The 14,799-nt window shown below is 35.2% G+C and overlaps 1 protein-coding gene across 1 annotated transcript in view; it reads right to left on the reverse strand.

Annotated features, from left to right (window-relative positions):
- The window catches only part of LOC112144007 (transmembrane protein 65), a 47,438-nt gene that overhangs the window by 15,367 nt on the left and 17,272 nt on the right, over positions 1-14,799 (reverse strand). Inside the window, exons 3-5 of the mRNA XM_024268302.2 lie at positions 10,457-10,501; positions 4,475-4,542; positions 3,543-3,597 (exon numbers count right to left, since the gene is read on the reverse strand). Coding sequence (XP_024124070.1) covers positions 3,543-3,597; positions 4,475-4,542; positions 10,457-10,501 — 168 coding nt within the window. The remainder of the gene's footprint in view (positions 1-3,542; positions 3,598-4,474; positions 4,543-10,456; positions 10,502-14,799) is intronic.

Raw genomic sequence — 14,799 nt, forward strand, 5'->3', positions numbered from 1 at the left:
AGAACTTACTGATGGTTCCCCGGACACGTCTTAAAACCAGAGGAGATCGGTCTTTTAAAGCAGTGGCACCCAGACTATGGAATGAACACCCTCAATTTTTACGTTCACTGGATTCTATTGATGTTTTTAAAACCCAACTTAAAACCTATTTTTATGATCAAGCTTTTCAGTTCTATTGATTGGGTCTCTCTCTCGTAACTGTAATTTATCATTTTATGTACTTTTATGTGTCTTGTATTCTATGTGTCTTTTTAACATATCTGCTCTGTCTTTTTATCTCCTGCTCTGTAAAGCACTTTGTGACTTATGTCTGAGAAAAGTGCTATACAAATAAATATTACTTACTATTACTTACTTTTTTTAACAGTAATTTAAAGATTACCTTAGTATTTTTCTATAAATATAACTTCTAAATGTGAGAAACTATATGCAAAAACCAAAATAGAATTGAATCTATCAAAAGAATTAGAAAAAAAGTGAATTGTTTTAGGCCCAAAATAAGTTCTGGAAATGATTGGTAATACCGGCCCTAAATAGAAATAAGTAAAAAATTCAAAAAAATTAGAAAAAAATTATTTAAGTGTCCCAATACTAAAAATAAAAAAATCTGCCAATGGGGTCAAAAATAAGGTCTCACCAATTTTTTGTCAATAAAAAATTCTAGACACCAAGACATATTTTCTTAAACTAAGCTTACTATGCTTTTGAAAGACAGGATTTTTTTTTTCTTGAAACAGGGATCTTTTTTACTGTTTTAAGGTTCAGTTTTTGTAACTTCCAAACATTGTGTCATTCTTAATCACCATTCAAAGTGTGGCATTCATTTACTGCATCAATTTGATCCAACAAGCTGATAAATGTCTGGACAGACAGTTTCAAAGATGCAATCAAAAGAAGAAGCTAATATCTTGTAAAGCCTCCCGAGGGAAGCGAGTGTTTGACAGCTAATCTCAGCAAAACCACTGAGTGTTTAATACAGTTAATCTTTCTTACGAGTTTTCACATCATTTTCATTCTTAAAACAAAATAATTAGTCCAAACTATTCACAATCCTTCCTCCACGGAGACCAAACTGCCTTATGTGAAGAAATTAGCAGTCGTCTCTTCACATTTTGACACCCACACTAAATTAGTCTGGACATTTTCCAGCTGCTGGCTTTCAGAATGTCTCTAACATGGGAGGTCTTGATAAAACAGGTCTTGAGGTTGTGTGGATCCTTTAAAAAATTAAGTAGGGCATCAGCAGCTTAGTGGTAAACCTGGATAAAACATGCCACCTCCAACAGATAACCTCTAAAAGTGCTGCTACAAAAGCACATGGTTTGTCAAATTAAATGCCTCAAAGGGAAATCTATACTTTTACAGTATAAACATCCTTCTTGGAATTCAGAATCCATTAAGACTAAAAATAGAAAAGTCAAGTCCTCTGGTTTTTCTGCTCTCTCAGCCAGAACTCAAAGTCAGAGAAGTTTTCTCTCTTTGCTGTCTTAAAGCTAAAAACACTACACACACCTGCTGAAGGAGAAGCTGTGAAGACATGGTCGCAGTAAAGCATCACCTTATGAAAAGCAATGACTGAATATTTGATGATAATCCTGCGAATACTGAGTAAAGTAGAATTTATTGAACGATTCAAACTTTGTTCTTTAGTTCCAGCTTTAATAATGCAAACCCCACTTTTGGGCTGGAGCTTGCAGCACTGACGTGGCTTCTGCTCTCAGAGCTCTGATGGACTGAAGTAACAACAGAGAAGCCGGTGATGAAGGAAAAACGTCAATGACCCGCTTTGAGTTCAGAGAATATTAGTGCTGTCTAGTAGCTTAAAAGTCAGTTGGCATTTTCACTAAATGAATCCTAATTTAAGAACCTTTAAGTCTTTAAATGAATCAACAGTAGCTTTGTTGTTACTTTATGTTTATTTATTTTTTTTATTTAAGTCTGTAAAACCCAATACATAAAAGAATAGACAGAAAATGTATTATTTTGGAATTCAGGGGAAAAAAAAAAAACGCCTTTACCCACTGCATCAAATTTGGTGTAACTGTATTAAAATAATTATTTATCAACTAATTTTGCATTTTTCAATACAGAAAATAGTCATTTAAAAAATGAATAACTATACATGAGTTATTCTCACCAGAAAGTTTGGAAAAATAGCTTAATGCTTTTTAAGATTTTATGGAAGCAGCTATTTTGATATGAGCAGGAAAAGCCCTTCTACTGCCTCTAGTGGAAGGATGATGAACTGCTGGACAGAAGACATGGACCAAGTTATGTGCAATTGTTTTTTTTTTCAAGAAAAGTTTGAATCATGGTAATGAGATAAGGGTCTCAGAAATATGTGTAGCAAATATGAAATGAATGGGGTTAAACGTGTGACTGAAAGATGCTTCTTTTATCCGGTTTGACAACTTGAACTTGAATCTACAAAGAAACTGGATTCAAGTCGAGCAAAGTTAAGTTAAAGAGACCCGCTGTAATGTTCAGAAAATCTTAAACATTAATTTACATTCAGTCTTTAAGCTAACACACCAAATTCATCTGTTTTCAGTAAAACTCATTTTTTAATTTATTTCTTCATCTCCTTTATTTCTCAAAATATATATTACTATTTTTAAATCCTGTTTATCATCTCTCTCAGTTGGTGTAATTCTAAATAAAAATCTTCCCTTTTGGTGTAAAAGTAAAGGTTGGAGGTCTGTTATACTAGAAAACTTCATAAAGCCACTTTTTTGGCGTATTTTGCACTGCACCACAATGTCATGGATTTAAATGAAAATACCTCAAAATGACACTTTTAAAAGCAATTATGAGGTTGTATTTAAAAAAATGTCTAAAATGTCTTAAATTAGTTAATGGTCATAACTAATTAATCACGCTAAAAACTGAATCACATGACAGCACTAAGATGAGCTACATTAAAGACAATGCCACCCTTTAACCTTCTCGAGCTCTTGTTTGATATGCCTTTTTTTTATTGTTTGTAATTTGTGAAAATCTGAAAGAAGTTGCTAAGGAGAGGGATCCTTTGCTGAGATAACCTTCCCAAATTCTGGAGAGTGGTATGGAAAATGAATGAAGAGTGTGGTAGAAATCATTATTTTTCAGTTTTTGTATGCTTTTTTACAATTTTCCTTAATTGTTCATTTTTTTCTGAAATTCCTAAATTAGTACTTGTATATTCACCTTCATCCACTCAGATTTTTAGCCCCTAACCTTCATTACTTCAACATTGTCATGGATTTTCCAAAGCTCTAGAGTTGATACCAACTGCCAGACTTTTCTCCCCCTGCAGGTGTTTCTGTCAGCTTCAACCAAAAGCTGACACTGACTTCCAGGTTGAGGCAGATTGCCAAAAGAAGAGGCTGAACCAGGTTCAGTTCGCTAAAGCACTACAGCACAACCACAGAGTTAACTTCAAACCCTCCATCCATCCTCATGTACAGATAGTTTTCTTTATTGCAGGTTCAGAAAATGGAAGATAAATATAGACTACAGTATAGAAGACACGAAAGAAGAACATTTCAAAGTTATTCTGGTACCTGCCATAGTTGAGATGCCCAGAATGACACCGATGGATAACTCGATCTGTGTGCCCTAAAGGGACAAACATACACACAAAAGACAAAGGTGAAGAAAAAAACAAGACAAGTAAAAAAAAACATGTTTTCCTCAGCAGGCACTTGTGTGTTTTACTCAATCATGGAAAAGTGTTTTTTTTTTTTTTAACTAAAAGAACATTGGATTTTTGTGCATAAATGAAAGCAGACTTGTAATATTTAGAGGTTCTCTCTTCAACAGATTTGTCCTTAAATAAACTTGTAACACAAATGCAGCACACAGGTCCTATGAGGCTCGCTTTGATAGAAGCACAAATGGAAATCCTGAGAATTATTTTTTTTTTCCTTCTTAAGTTTGAACTGAAATAACAAGAAAAAAACATATTTAATACACCTTCAAACAAAAAACAAAGTCAAAGCCTTAAGGACTTAGAGCTTGTATCCCTCCGCCGGGATGGTAATCAGGATCACACTTTCAGAAAAGTAGGAACTCATTCTTCATGTGGGTGTGCTCTGAAGCACAGAAGTCTACATTTTAATGTAAGTAATGACTTTTTGCTTTAGAGTGACTTCTTAAAATGATAAAAACTATATTGTTATGCATTTTTTCAGCCACGTACTAAGCAGCAAATAATGATGACATCATCGAGGGTTAGTAACGTCCGAATTTGAAGACACTATTTGTCCATATCTCTTCGTTTGGAGGAGTAAATGTAGAGGTAGGCAAAGAATTCGGATTTGGCCTTACAAAACAATGACATTCATTAGAAATAAATTTTTGTTGTACAAATGGCAGAAATGAAAGAAAAAGTCTCTGAAGTCTAACTTTGAGAGAAATAAAATAAAGGTTTTCTGTCTGAATGTCCACTAATGAGCTGATGCCCTGTGGACGACTGTGGGAAGTCCACACTTACAGCAACAATCATGATGCAGTTGTCCAGGAATCCAAATCCAACAAAGGGAAGTGCATTATGCAGCAAAACTGTAAAAGAAGCAAAAACACATAATTGTGTTACAAAAAAGGCTCACAAAGGATACGATCTAAACTTAATGTAAGAAGAATAAAGAAATACAGAAGAATTTCAGTATCAGCATCTCTCTCAAAACTGCAGCTGAAGTCGATGTTAATATATTACTGAAATTACAGACTCATTTTAGTGATAAGAATCTCAACTTTGAGTAAAAGCAACATATTTAAAAGAAATAAACTACATTTAGTCTTTAATGTATTTTCCAACTACAGGATTTATGTGGTTGTTAACTAACTTTAAACCTCATTTAGGAGTTTCACAGATTATTTATTTTTTTAATTAGCTTTATCCTTAACTAAGAAGATCTCTTGGATCTTCAGAGTTGAGAACTAGAATTGTTTCTCTATGAAAATAGTGTTTTTTGGTGCTCTTAACATGTTCTTGCAGCATTTTTCTAATGATGGAGGACATATATGAACAAAATTAGGCTTAAAATTGCATTTCAGAGTATCTATACAAATCATTATGAATCATAAAAAATGCAGATGGAAAAAACTTGTAGTTGTTGCATCTGGCTCAAAACGGCCAGATAGCTCCAATATTTCTTGCCATTTTTGTTGCACGCTAATGTGAGGTTAAGGCTGTGAGTGGCTGTAAGCTAGCGCGAGAGTGTGTAAACAAATGGATGATGGGAAGAGAAGGAAGGCTTACGCGTCACCAACAGCTATGCTCACAACTCAGAAGGAAATTTTGAATTAAATCCTGCTGCTCTGCAGAAACTATGATCATAAACATTGTAAATGTTTTTGTAAAACCCTGTCATACAGTGTTAACTTTTCAAACATAGAGAAACAGGCGTTTATTCCCCTCATTCGGGAGGAGAACTAAGTGGTTAAGGAATTAAATAAAGTGAAATAAATTCAAATTACATTCTTGCGTATTTATCTTTTTGGGAAAAATATTTGCCGCTTATTAGTAGGATTTTTATGCAAATAATGTTGCAACAACTAAACGTTTCTGAATGAAACTGATAAATATGAGATATTTTCTTTATTGAGTGAAGACAAACCAAAGGTTGAGGAAAGGCTGTCAAGCTTGTGAAAAAACGAGTGCTGTTCTCCCTGTGGTTACATGGTTTTAACCGTTTTCTGATCATAAACATTACAAAAAAATACAATGTCAGGCAACATTATTAGCTGGGATCAGTGTCTGACTAGACTAAATGTTAGATCTCTTATAATGTTTGTTCTTTAAAGACCGGATCTTCATTTGTTGATGTAAACAGCAAAAATAACCTTAAAAAAATGCTTGAATAGATCAGATTTCATCCGTAAAAAATAATACAAAATATATTTTTCAATCTTTTTTTCTCATTTATGACATTCACTGTGGTCAGAGTCCAAACAAACACAATTTAACACAATTACTATGGTGTTTTTATTGACTCATTTGGCTTGTAAACCATCACGCAAAATCAACTTTACTGCAAATTTGGTAAGAAATTCAAACACAACTGATCCCAAAAGCAATGAAAGTAAAACTGTGGAATCTGTGGTGTTTTATGGGAACCACTTGACTATTCATTAAAACAGAATGGAGCTCTGACATAAAAACTTTTAATCAGATTGACTGAACTCAGAGGTTCTTTCTCCTCCCTACAGTTTCTCTGTTACATTAACTTTACTCTGATGTGTTTTTATTGTTTGTCAGGATGAATTTCATCTATAAAATAAACTTTGCCGATGGATGTATTCACAAACAAGTTTAAAAGAGGCTGGACATCAGCCTGAACCATATCTATCTATTTAAACAAGCTGATCATTAACTGGTGCCTAATGTCTGCATTTCAATATCATTACAGCTTTGAAAATGTGAGAAAAACAAGTTCAAAGCAGCTTATTTACACATCACAGACTAACAAAAGCCTCTACTGGTTGTGTTGGATCTCATTTTCCCTCTACTAAAATCTAAAGGGAGTTTAAGAATATTTTTAGCACAAAAATCACCAAAATGGGGAACTTCTTGTAGAAAAGTTAACCATGGGGTCATTAATAGATCTTATCTTTCCTATCTTTTTTTTTTTTTTTAACTCCATGACTGACATGACCTGATTATCATCAGCTTTTGACCTTTCTTTATCTGGTCCTCATCCTAAACTCACTATAATATCCTTATTTTATTTTTTTTTTTTGCTATAATTATTTCACTGGCAGCTGCTCTGGGCTTATGGTGGCAGTTCAATATTTTGTTCCGACCTATAAGATAATCCCCTCTGACACAAAAAGATCAGAGATCCACAGATATTCTCCAGTAAGAATGTTAACAGCAGATACAATCTACCTTTCACTGAGCCTAAAAAGCTTGTATATGTTTCCGACTTAGACTACCTGTTAATCTGTTTTCCTGATTTTTTCCAACATGAGCAGTTTGATGTGATGCCCTATCAGCATTAAGATAGGTCTCTTCTGGGGGACCATGCAACTTTAACCAAACCCTCTGCTTTATGCTGGTTTTGTTTCTACTCATCTTGAGGTTCAGGCTTTGAATTATTGTGTAGCTTCTGGTAAAACTGTTTTCTTTTTGGGGTTTGGCAATAAATGACTTAAATCAGAAATAACATCTTAATTCCAAGTCTGAATCTCGAATGAATGCAGTGTTTACACTGTTAGAAACACACAAAATTATGTTTTTTTTTTTAGCAAACCCCTCTCAATCTAAAACACTTCCCGATTCAAGAAACAGCATTTTGACTAATTCTGCTTCATTCTGATTTTCTACCACTTTAGAACACAAAAAAAGAAAACTGAGCATGTCATTGTTCATAAAAATAAACTGCATTAACTCACACTAACTCTTCTTTCCCTTGCTGGTAGATACACATCATCATAGTGATAAACCGCGGTAGCAGTTCCTCTAAGCAGCACAGCAGACGCACTTATCAACGTCCACAGGCAACAGTTGAAAATACGAATATTAAGCTTTCTTAAATAAAAGTTCAACAAATAATTAATACATGTTGAAGGAAAATAAACATATACTAAATAATATACTGAACTTGGTTTAGTATTTTTGGACTGTAGGAAAGGTATGTTTAGACACAAGTTAAATTAATTTTTTGACCATTTATTGTTGTATTTGGTGATTCTATTTTATTATATCTACACATTTGGTTCAAGAAGCAGATACATCTTGACCAACCTCCTTTGATGTACATGAAAGCTCTAAAAATACCAGCAAAACATGCATAAAACAGAATAAAATAACATAGTTGTGCAATAGTATGTTTTTTGATGTGAGAAAAAAAAGAGTAAAAGTGTATTAATCTTTGTTGAGCATTAGAGCAGAAAAAAATAGTATTTCAATAAAACAGAAGATAAATATCTATTTCTCATATGTGCTATCGCGGCTGTTGGGTTGACTCAAGTGCACAAACACTAAATCCAAACGCAGAATGATTTGAACCAAGTCAAAGACACCTGCAGGATTTCTAACCTCTCTGCAGGAATGAAGAATGAAGAAAGGAAGAGTCCACATCATTAACTGAGCACCGCAGACTGAAAATGGCAGCTCAAGGTTTCTGCTCAGCAGGTGGATTTCACTAAACTTCCTCCAGAATTAATTAGAATTGGAACATTATACAACACTGTGGAAGCAGTAGCTGAAAAAGAGACCCAGTCCTGCTCAAAGGGACACTCTATTACACTTGTGCTACACCATTACACTAAGTTATGATCACATTCAATTGAAGCCAAGCTATGTTTTAGATTACGAAAATCTGTGTACACTTTATTATTTTACTGCATACAGCAGGAGGGCAAATAAATCATTTTGAAAGAGTAAAGTAACTTGAAAAATGACTAATTTCAAAAGAAAGTATAATTTTTGAAATTTTTTGCATTACTGTTCTATGTAATTACACACATTTACATTATAAACTGTGAAGTACAAGCTGTTTAATCTGGGTAATTTGCAAATATTTAGTTAAACACTTAAAAAATCTAAGAGATCCTTTCTGTTGCGTCAATTAAACCGAAGTGTTTGAATGATTGCAGTTTGGTAATAAGAGAGATTTTTCTAAAACTAGCATAATTGTGATAATTGTGATGCTCAGTCATAAGTTGAAGCACTCCAAAATAAATGATGGAGCAACTAAATACTAAGTGCTTTGTGTCACAAAGGACACATACGTTTACAAATGTATGTCAAATCCCTTCAGATCTCTGTAAATTATAATCTCAAAATAATTTTTGCTGTTCCATACTTGTCATATATTTCTTGTCTTTTGTTTGTGCAGAGACACTATTCCAAGTTTTTATCAGGCACAGAACTATATTTACTTTTACACTAAAATGCGAAAGCTAATACCCAGATGTAAATCATCAGCCTTAACTACACGTCACCATTCAGACTGATGGGATTCTTTCACTGGAGTTCTTACATGCCTTTTTATGTTGACATTTTACCACATCTAGAGGGTCTTTGGAACTGATTTTGACAGCACAAAAACTAGTAACGGCCTCTTTTTATTATGATTGATGCCAAACTGCACCCTAAAACTCAGTATTTTTGTTTTGGGTTAGGGTCCATTAGCTCTTCTAACTTAAATTTTTAGTTCAACTTTCTTTGAAGTAATTAGACTCGATTGATAGACTTAATTTACTTCTTTTTATTTTCAGATTTGCTCTTGTTTATGTTTTGTAAATGTTTTAAGAGAATTTACATCGTCTTTATACGTTTTATTTTTCCCATATGATGATAGAAAAAAAATATTAAATGTGATACCAAGAGTATTTTTGGACTGAAGACTTTTGCCAATGCATTGCATTATATTTTCATTGTATTACCGATATGTTCTGCACTATAACGCACACTTAAAAACCTACAGTTTTTCCAAAAAAAGGCCAAAGTGCCTTATAAATTATATGGATTCATTAATTAATCCTGGTTTTTCTTAGGGCTGTCGAAACAATTTGGAGCGGTAAATGACACTCTGTTAAAATGTTTGCCTTTTAACGAGTTACCAACAAGATTGGATGTTTTTGTAAAGATGCTAACATAGCTAACGTGTAGCGGTTTTGAAATGTGGGGTTTTTTTTCTGTTTGTTTTGTTTTTGTGTATTACTAAAATGTTTGGGAATTAGCACAGTCTCAGCGGTGTCACTGTTTTTTTACATGTTGCAAACTAGGTTGAGAGTTACAGGTATTGTGAATATGCTAACTCTGCTAATGCAGCTAACTTATAGACTGTTACAAACAAGTTCTAGCATCACTGCAGTTAATAAAGTCTGACAACTGACTTATCTCTGGCAATATCTGAATTCCTTCCATACTCACTATAAAGTGCCGTTGCCATTTTCTAGTGCTGTCCGAATCTACCATTCAAAAATCAAGTGCCCCAGAAATGTCCCAGAAGTCTTTGCAAAAAACTAGTGTTCATCGATGCTCACTACGTTAACAAATATAGACCACAATGCATTGTGATCAAACAATTTTTGCAAAAATACAGGTTTTATTTTTTAACAAACCATTCACATTTTTGTCATCAGAACACAATGGAGTAACAAATAGATGTCGTAAAGAGTTTATTTTGATTCGATTTTCAATTTGTGAAATTGGTGACATCATATCTGCCGTTTAGCAAAACGAAAGTAGTGAGCATAGTGTCCGACTTACTTTTAAAATCCAGGGCATAATATAGTCTCACAATATATAGTTTTGGGAGACTTTATGTTTTATTACATAACTGTTTTTTGTTTTATCTTTATGCTCTTCAGTGTTTTTGCCGTTCTAGTTTTAGTGAGTTTGTTTGTGCAGGTGTGCATAGAGTTTTTATGCAAAACATATCAGGGCACACAGTCAACATCTGCTCTTTTAATGAGTATAAAAATAGATCCAGAGAACTATTGGGAATAAAAGACTTCTTACCGTATCTTAACTGGGCTGCAGTGGGTGGTGCAACTTCCAGCTGCCCTGAAAAAGAAGGAGGGGAGAAAAGACGGGTTATAAAAGCTGAAGGTTTTATTCGGCTAACCTTTCTAAAGAGGGGAGAATACGCTGCAAATGTGGGACCAATTTTTAAATGGCAAAGTCTGTCAGACTGGACTCTTTGGACACAAAGAAAAGAAAGAAAAGGGCAGAAAAGCAGGCAATTGAGAGGAGATGAAAGGGAGAAAGAGGGGTAAAAGCTTCCTCCTCAATGCCACTTCTCCTGGGAGAAATTCAGCTCCCCGATGGATCTCTGGAGAACATGATCAATATTCAAATTACACATTAAAGTCAAAGCAAACAGATATTCTAACACTAGCTAAATTATCTTTGGGGAAGAACAGCATTAGAATAATTATAACAATGATTAGAGATGATTCAAATGTCTGAACAAATGTAATAAAAGAAAATGAATCTTATAACTCCAAGCAGTTTGAGATGCAATATGTGAAAAAACGGAAAATACTGAAACTAAACAGCTTCAGAGCCTCAAGAAGACCACTTATCTTTAAGAATTAAAAAAAGTTATTAGTGTACAAAGAAACATTAAAATGAAGTCTACAGAAATGAAAGAGGTTATGGTATCTGTATATAATGCATTAAATCTTCCCTGCAGTCCTGGAGAGCAGGGTTGGGTTCTGATCTGGAGGTTGTGAGCCATGATGTTCAGCTTCACCACATAAACGGAAAATGCAGCATCAGAGTGTCTAATTTTAACTTTTATCTCCCCTTACCTTGTTTAGGAAGTGGGTTCAAAGAGCGTCTACAAGAGCATGATACATTATCGTTCACACAAAGTCCAGAACTCAACAATCAGTAAAAAGAATTTGACTAAAACAGTCGATTTATAGTCTTAAAATATACTTATTTCCAAACCAAAAAGAACTGCAAACAGCCCTGCAACAGATTGACAAACTACTCAGTTTGTACACCCCCTTCACCCAACAGCAGCTGGGATAGGCTCCAGCATCCTGGTGACCCCAAAAGGGAAAAATGGATGAAGGGAAGAACTATAGAACTATAGATGAGGGAAGACGTCACTTCTTTTTCTGCTGATAGATTACCTGATTTAAAGCAACACATCTGACATCCGTTACAAGAACTAATTACTTTTTTTAACCCAGAGGAACCAAAGCTACGGGGTCGTATTCTCCACCAGTGATTAGAGAGTCTACAATAATGTCAGAAGAAAAAAATGGTAGACAGGTAAAAACGAGAGATAATTACATTGGTTTTAATGATAACGACTTAAGACAGGATCGTTTCCTTTGGAGGCTTTGTGGAATTGGTTTGACAACCATGAGATTAGTGAAAATTTAAAGACTTTCTCGAGGTCTTTTTGCTCCACCGCAGAGTAAGGTCTCACCAGGAAAGATTTCATTTACTGGGGAAAAACAACTGTATTCCCAGTGGAGTTCCTGCTGCTTCTACAACCAAGACACATTCATTCTGAGACACATCCACTCCTTTCAGGGGTAATGATAGGCTGGAATAATAGCCCAGGACAGCCATCATGGACCAGTTTCTACTCTGGGAAAAGACCTGCGACAGAGAGGTGACGGATTACGGCATAAAACAGGATGAAGCCACAGTCAGCGAGGAGTTGGAGCGAGCAGATTTACTGTCCCGTCCTAATTAGTCGATAGAAATGGAAGCAGTAGGTTCTGTAGGCACACTTCTAAATCAATAGAGGCACAAGCAGTTCAACAACAGGACAATGTTTCAGAAAAACTAATTACAGCTTTGAAATATAAATTAGAAGAAAATAAGTCTAACTTATTTTAATATTGCAACCATTACCTGCTTTTGGATGGATTTGTGGTGACGTACTGGTTTATGTTAGAGTCACTCAAAGTCAGTTTTTCACTTATGTAGATCTGTCCAAAAGGTTGAGATTTCAGAAAATACTAAAGTGGAACCAATAGGACCGTCAGCTGTTCAAAGACAACCAGTAAACTTGTTTTAAAGTTGTTAATCAAGGACCACAACTGTTATTGTGTTGGATTTTGGTCTTAAGGAAACATTAAAACAATGAGGTAATAATGAAAATCCCTATTAGAGTTGTTATGAAACACAAAAATTATAACGTGCGTTTCTACCTTACTTTAAGATCCAAAGTGCTTTACAGTCACAGTCCCATTCACCCACGCAAACACACATTCCCACACTGATGATGTCTCTGCTGCCTAATCTAAGACCACAACTGTCTTGCCCAAGGACACTTCTTCACATGGGCGGGCAGGTGGGAACCGAACCTGCAATCCTCCAATCAAGAGGTCAACCGCTCTACCTCTGCACCACAGCCGCAAAGAACCAAGAAAGCCTTTGAAGCCAGACTTTAGCCGTTTTTGCTTGTGTAAAGCCATTTTATTCTGCGCTTTGACAACTGATTGTTTTTTTTTCATTTTTAAACAGATGCTTGATGAGTGAAGAGATTACACCGAAGACCCTTCAGTGTTTCAGAAATAAATTTAAGACAATTGGCTTGATTGAAAGGATTTGGACTAAAATGAAGTATAATGACTGTCTTTAATTTTGTTTCTTGGCTTTAGTCTAGACCAGGGGTGAGCAAACGTTTTGACTTGTGGGCAAAAAAAGGCTCTAAAATGTGACAGAAGGGCATGACCAGGACCAGATGCATAGGGTTTTTAGGAAACCTACCTCATAAGAGAACGAAATAACATGTTTTTATTCTAAACTAATAAAGAACAATTTGGGGGTTTTATTTCAAAACTGTGACTTTAGTTCTCACTTTAGTACCAGTTGCAACAATGGTTTGATGTTCTTCAGGGGAAACCATAGAGAATGCTGTGTTTATGTGGTGTTGGAATGATCAAAAAAAGGACCGTCCGACTTGGAAAACACACAAAAACATAAATTCTTCAGACACCACAGAAATGCAGGATAAGTTTCTGCACCTAAACAAAGCTCAAAGTATTTATTTTGCACCATCTATGGGAAAGCACCCCAATTATAAGGAGAAAAAAAAAGCAAATAAGGATTATTATTACAATTTATTCCCTTTTGGAGGGCCTGATTAAATAGTTTAATGAGCCACATATGTCCAGCAGGTTGTAGTTTGCCCACCACTGGTCTAGAAACCTTTGTGATGAACTGGTGCTTTGTTAAAAACTGAATTAATATTGACTTGCTTCTGTACCTTTTCTGTTAATTTATTAGTTTTACAGAAAAATAAAGAACAATTTTAATTCTTCAATCAAAGTATTTTTTTTACTTTAAAGCCAGAAACAGAGTCTTGATGTCTGATCTGTAATGTTTTAGCTCAGGAACAAAACAGCAAAAGAAACGATGGAGAAACCAAAACCACAAAAGCTTTGGCAAATTTCTACTGCTGACCAAATCCATGTTGTGAGAGACTCCAGATCATCTTGGACCTTCTCCAGCGGATAATGTGGATTGGCAATGAGCATGCTCTTACAGCTATCATTCAGGATAAGCCAACATAAAAGGCCTTCTGCTTCCACTGTCTCCCCTCCTGCAGGTGTTGTAGACAGCTGTGCTGCTCCACAGAACCTCGGTAAGGCTGTCAACCCTTATAGGAAATAATTAACTGTGTGATTGGCAACAAATTTATACTCAAATAAGCCTCATTAAAAGTTTATTAAAAATTAACATTTGTTAAATATTAAATATTAAAATAAAGATAAATTATTCTTCCCTAAATGTGCTTCCAACTAATAACTGAACAAACACACTAAGCCCACAGCTTTTTAGCATTATTGAATCCTGATAATAAATACTACAATAATTCACATTTGTCTCTATTCCACTCCTCGGACTAGGTGTCAGATTACGAGCTTCGTTTTCCAGCATTCAGCCCCTCTCATATTGCACCCACATCCGTGGAAAGCCTGCACACCGAAACGCGGCACACTCCTCACCATCAATACTCACATGCAAACATGCTTGTCTTTGCCTCAAGCAGGGCAGTTTATGCATAATTAAGCGCTGTCGGCCTCCAACTCCCACCTGAGTGCAGTCGCGGCTATCGGTGCTGGAAAGTCCTCACAGCTCCCCGGGTATTCATTCTCCCACGGGAGAATCAAACCGTCAGGAATTAGGATGCAGCTCACAGAGGAAGAGATTTCCATGCACTAGAAGCATTTCAACCAATTTAGCAGAGGTCCAAGGTTTGATGAAAGTTTCAAACAGTGGAGTTCCTGTAAAGAGCTGTAATAAATGCAGAGGAGCTCCTTATCTTTACCAAAAATAAAAAAGAGAAGTGAGCTGATGTCTCCTTACAAAAGGATTTCCTTTGATTT

This window comes from Oryzias melastigma, linkage group LG16, assembly GCF_002922805.2.
Source record: "Oryzias melastigma strain HK-1 linkage group LG16, ASM292280v2, whole genome shotgun sequence".
NCBI classification, from domain to species: Eukaryota; Metazoa; Chordata; class Actinopteri; order Beloniformes; family Adrianichthyidae; genus Oryzias; species Oryzias melastigma.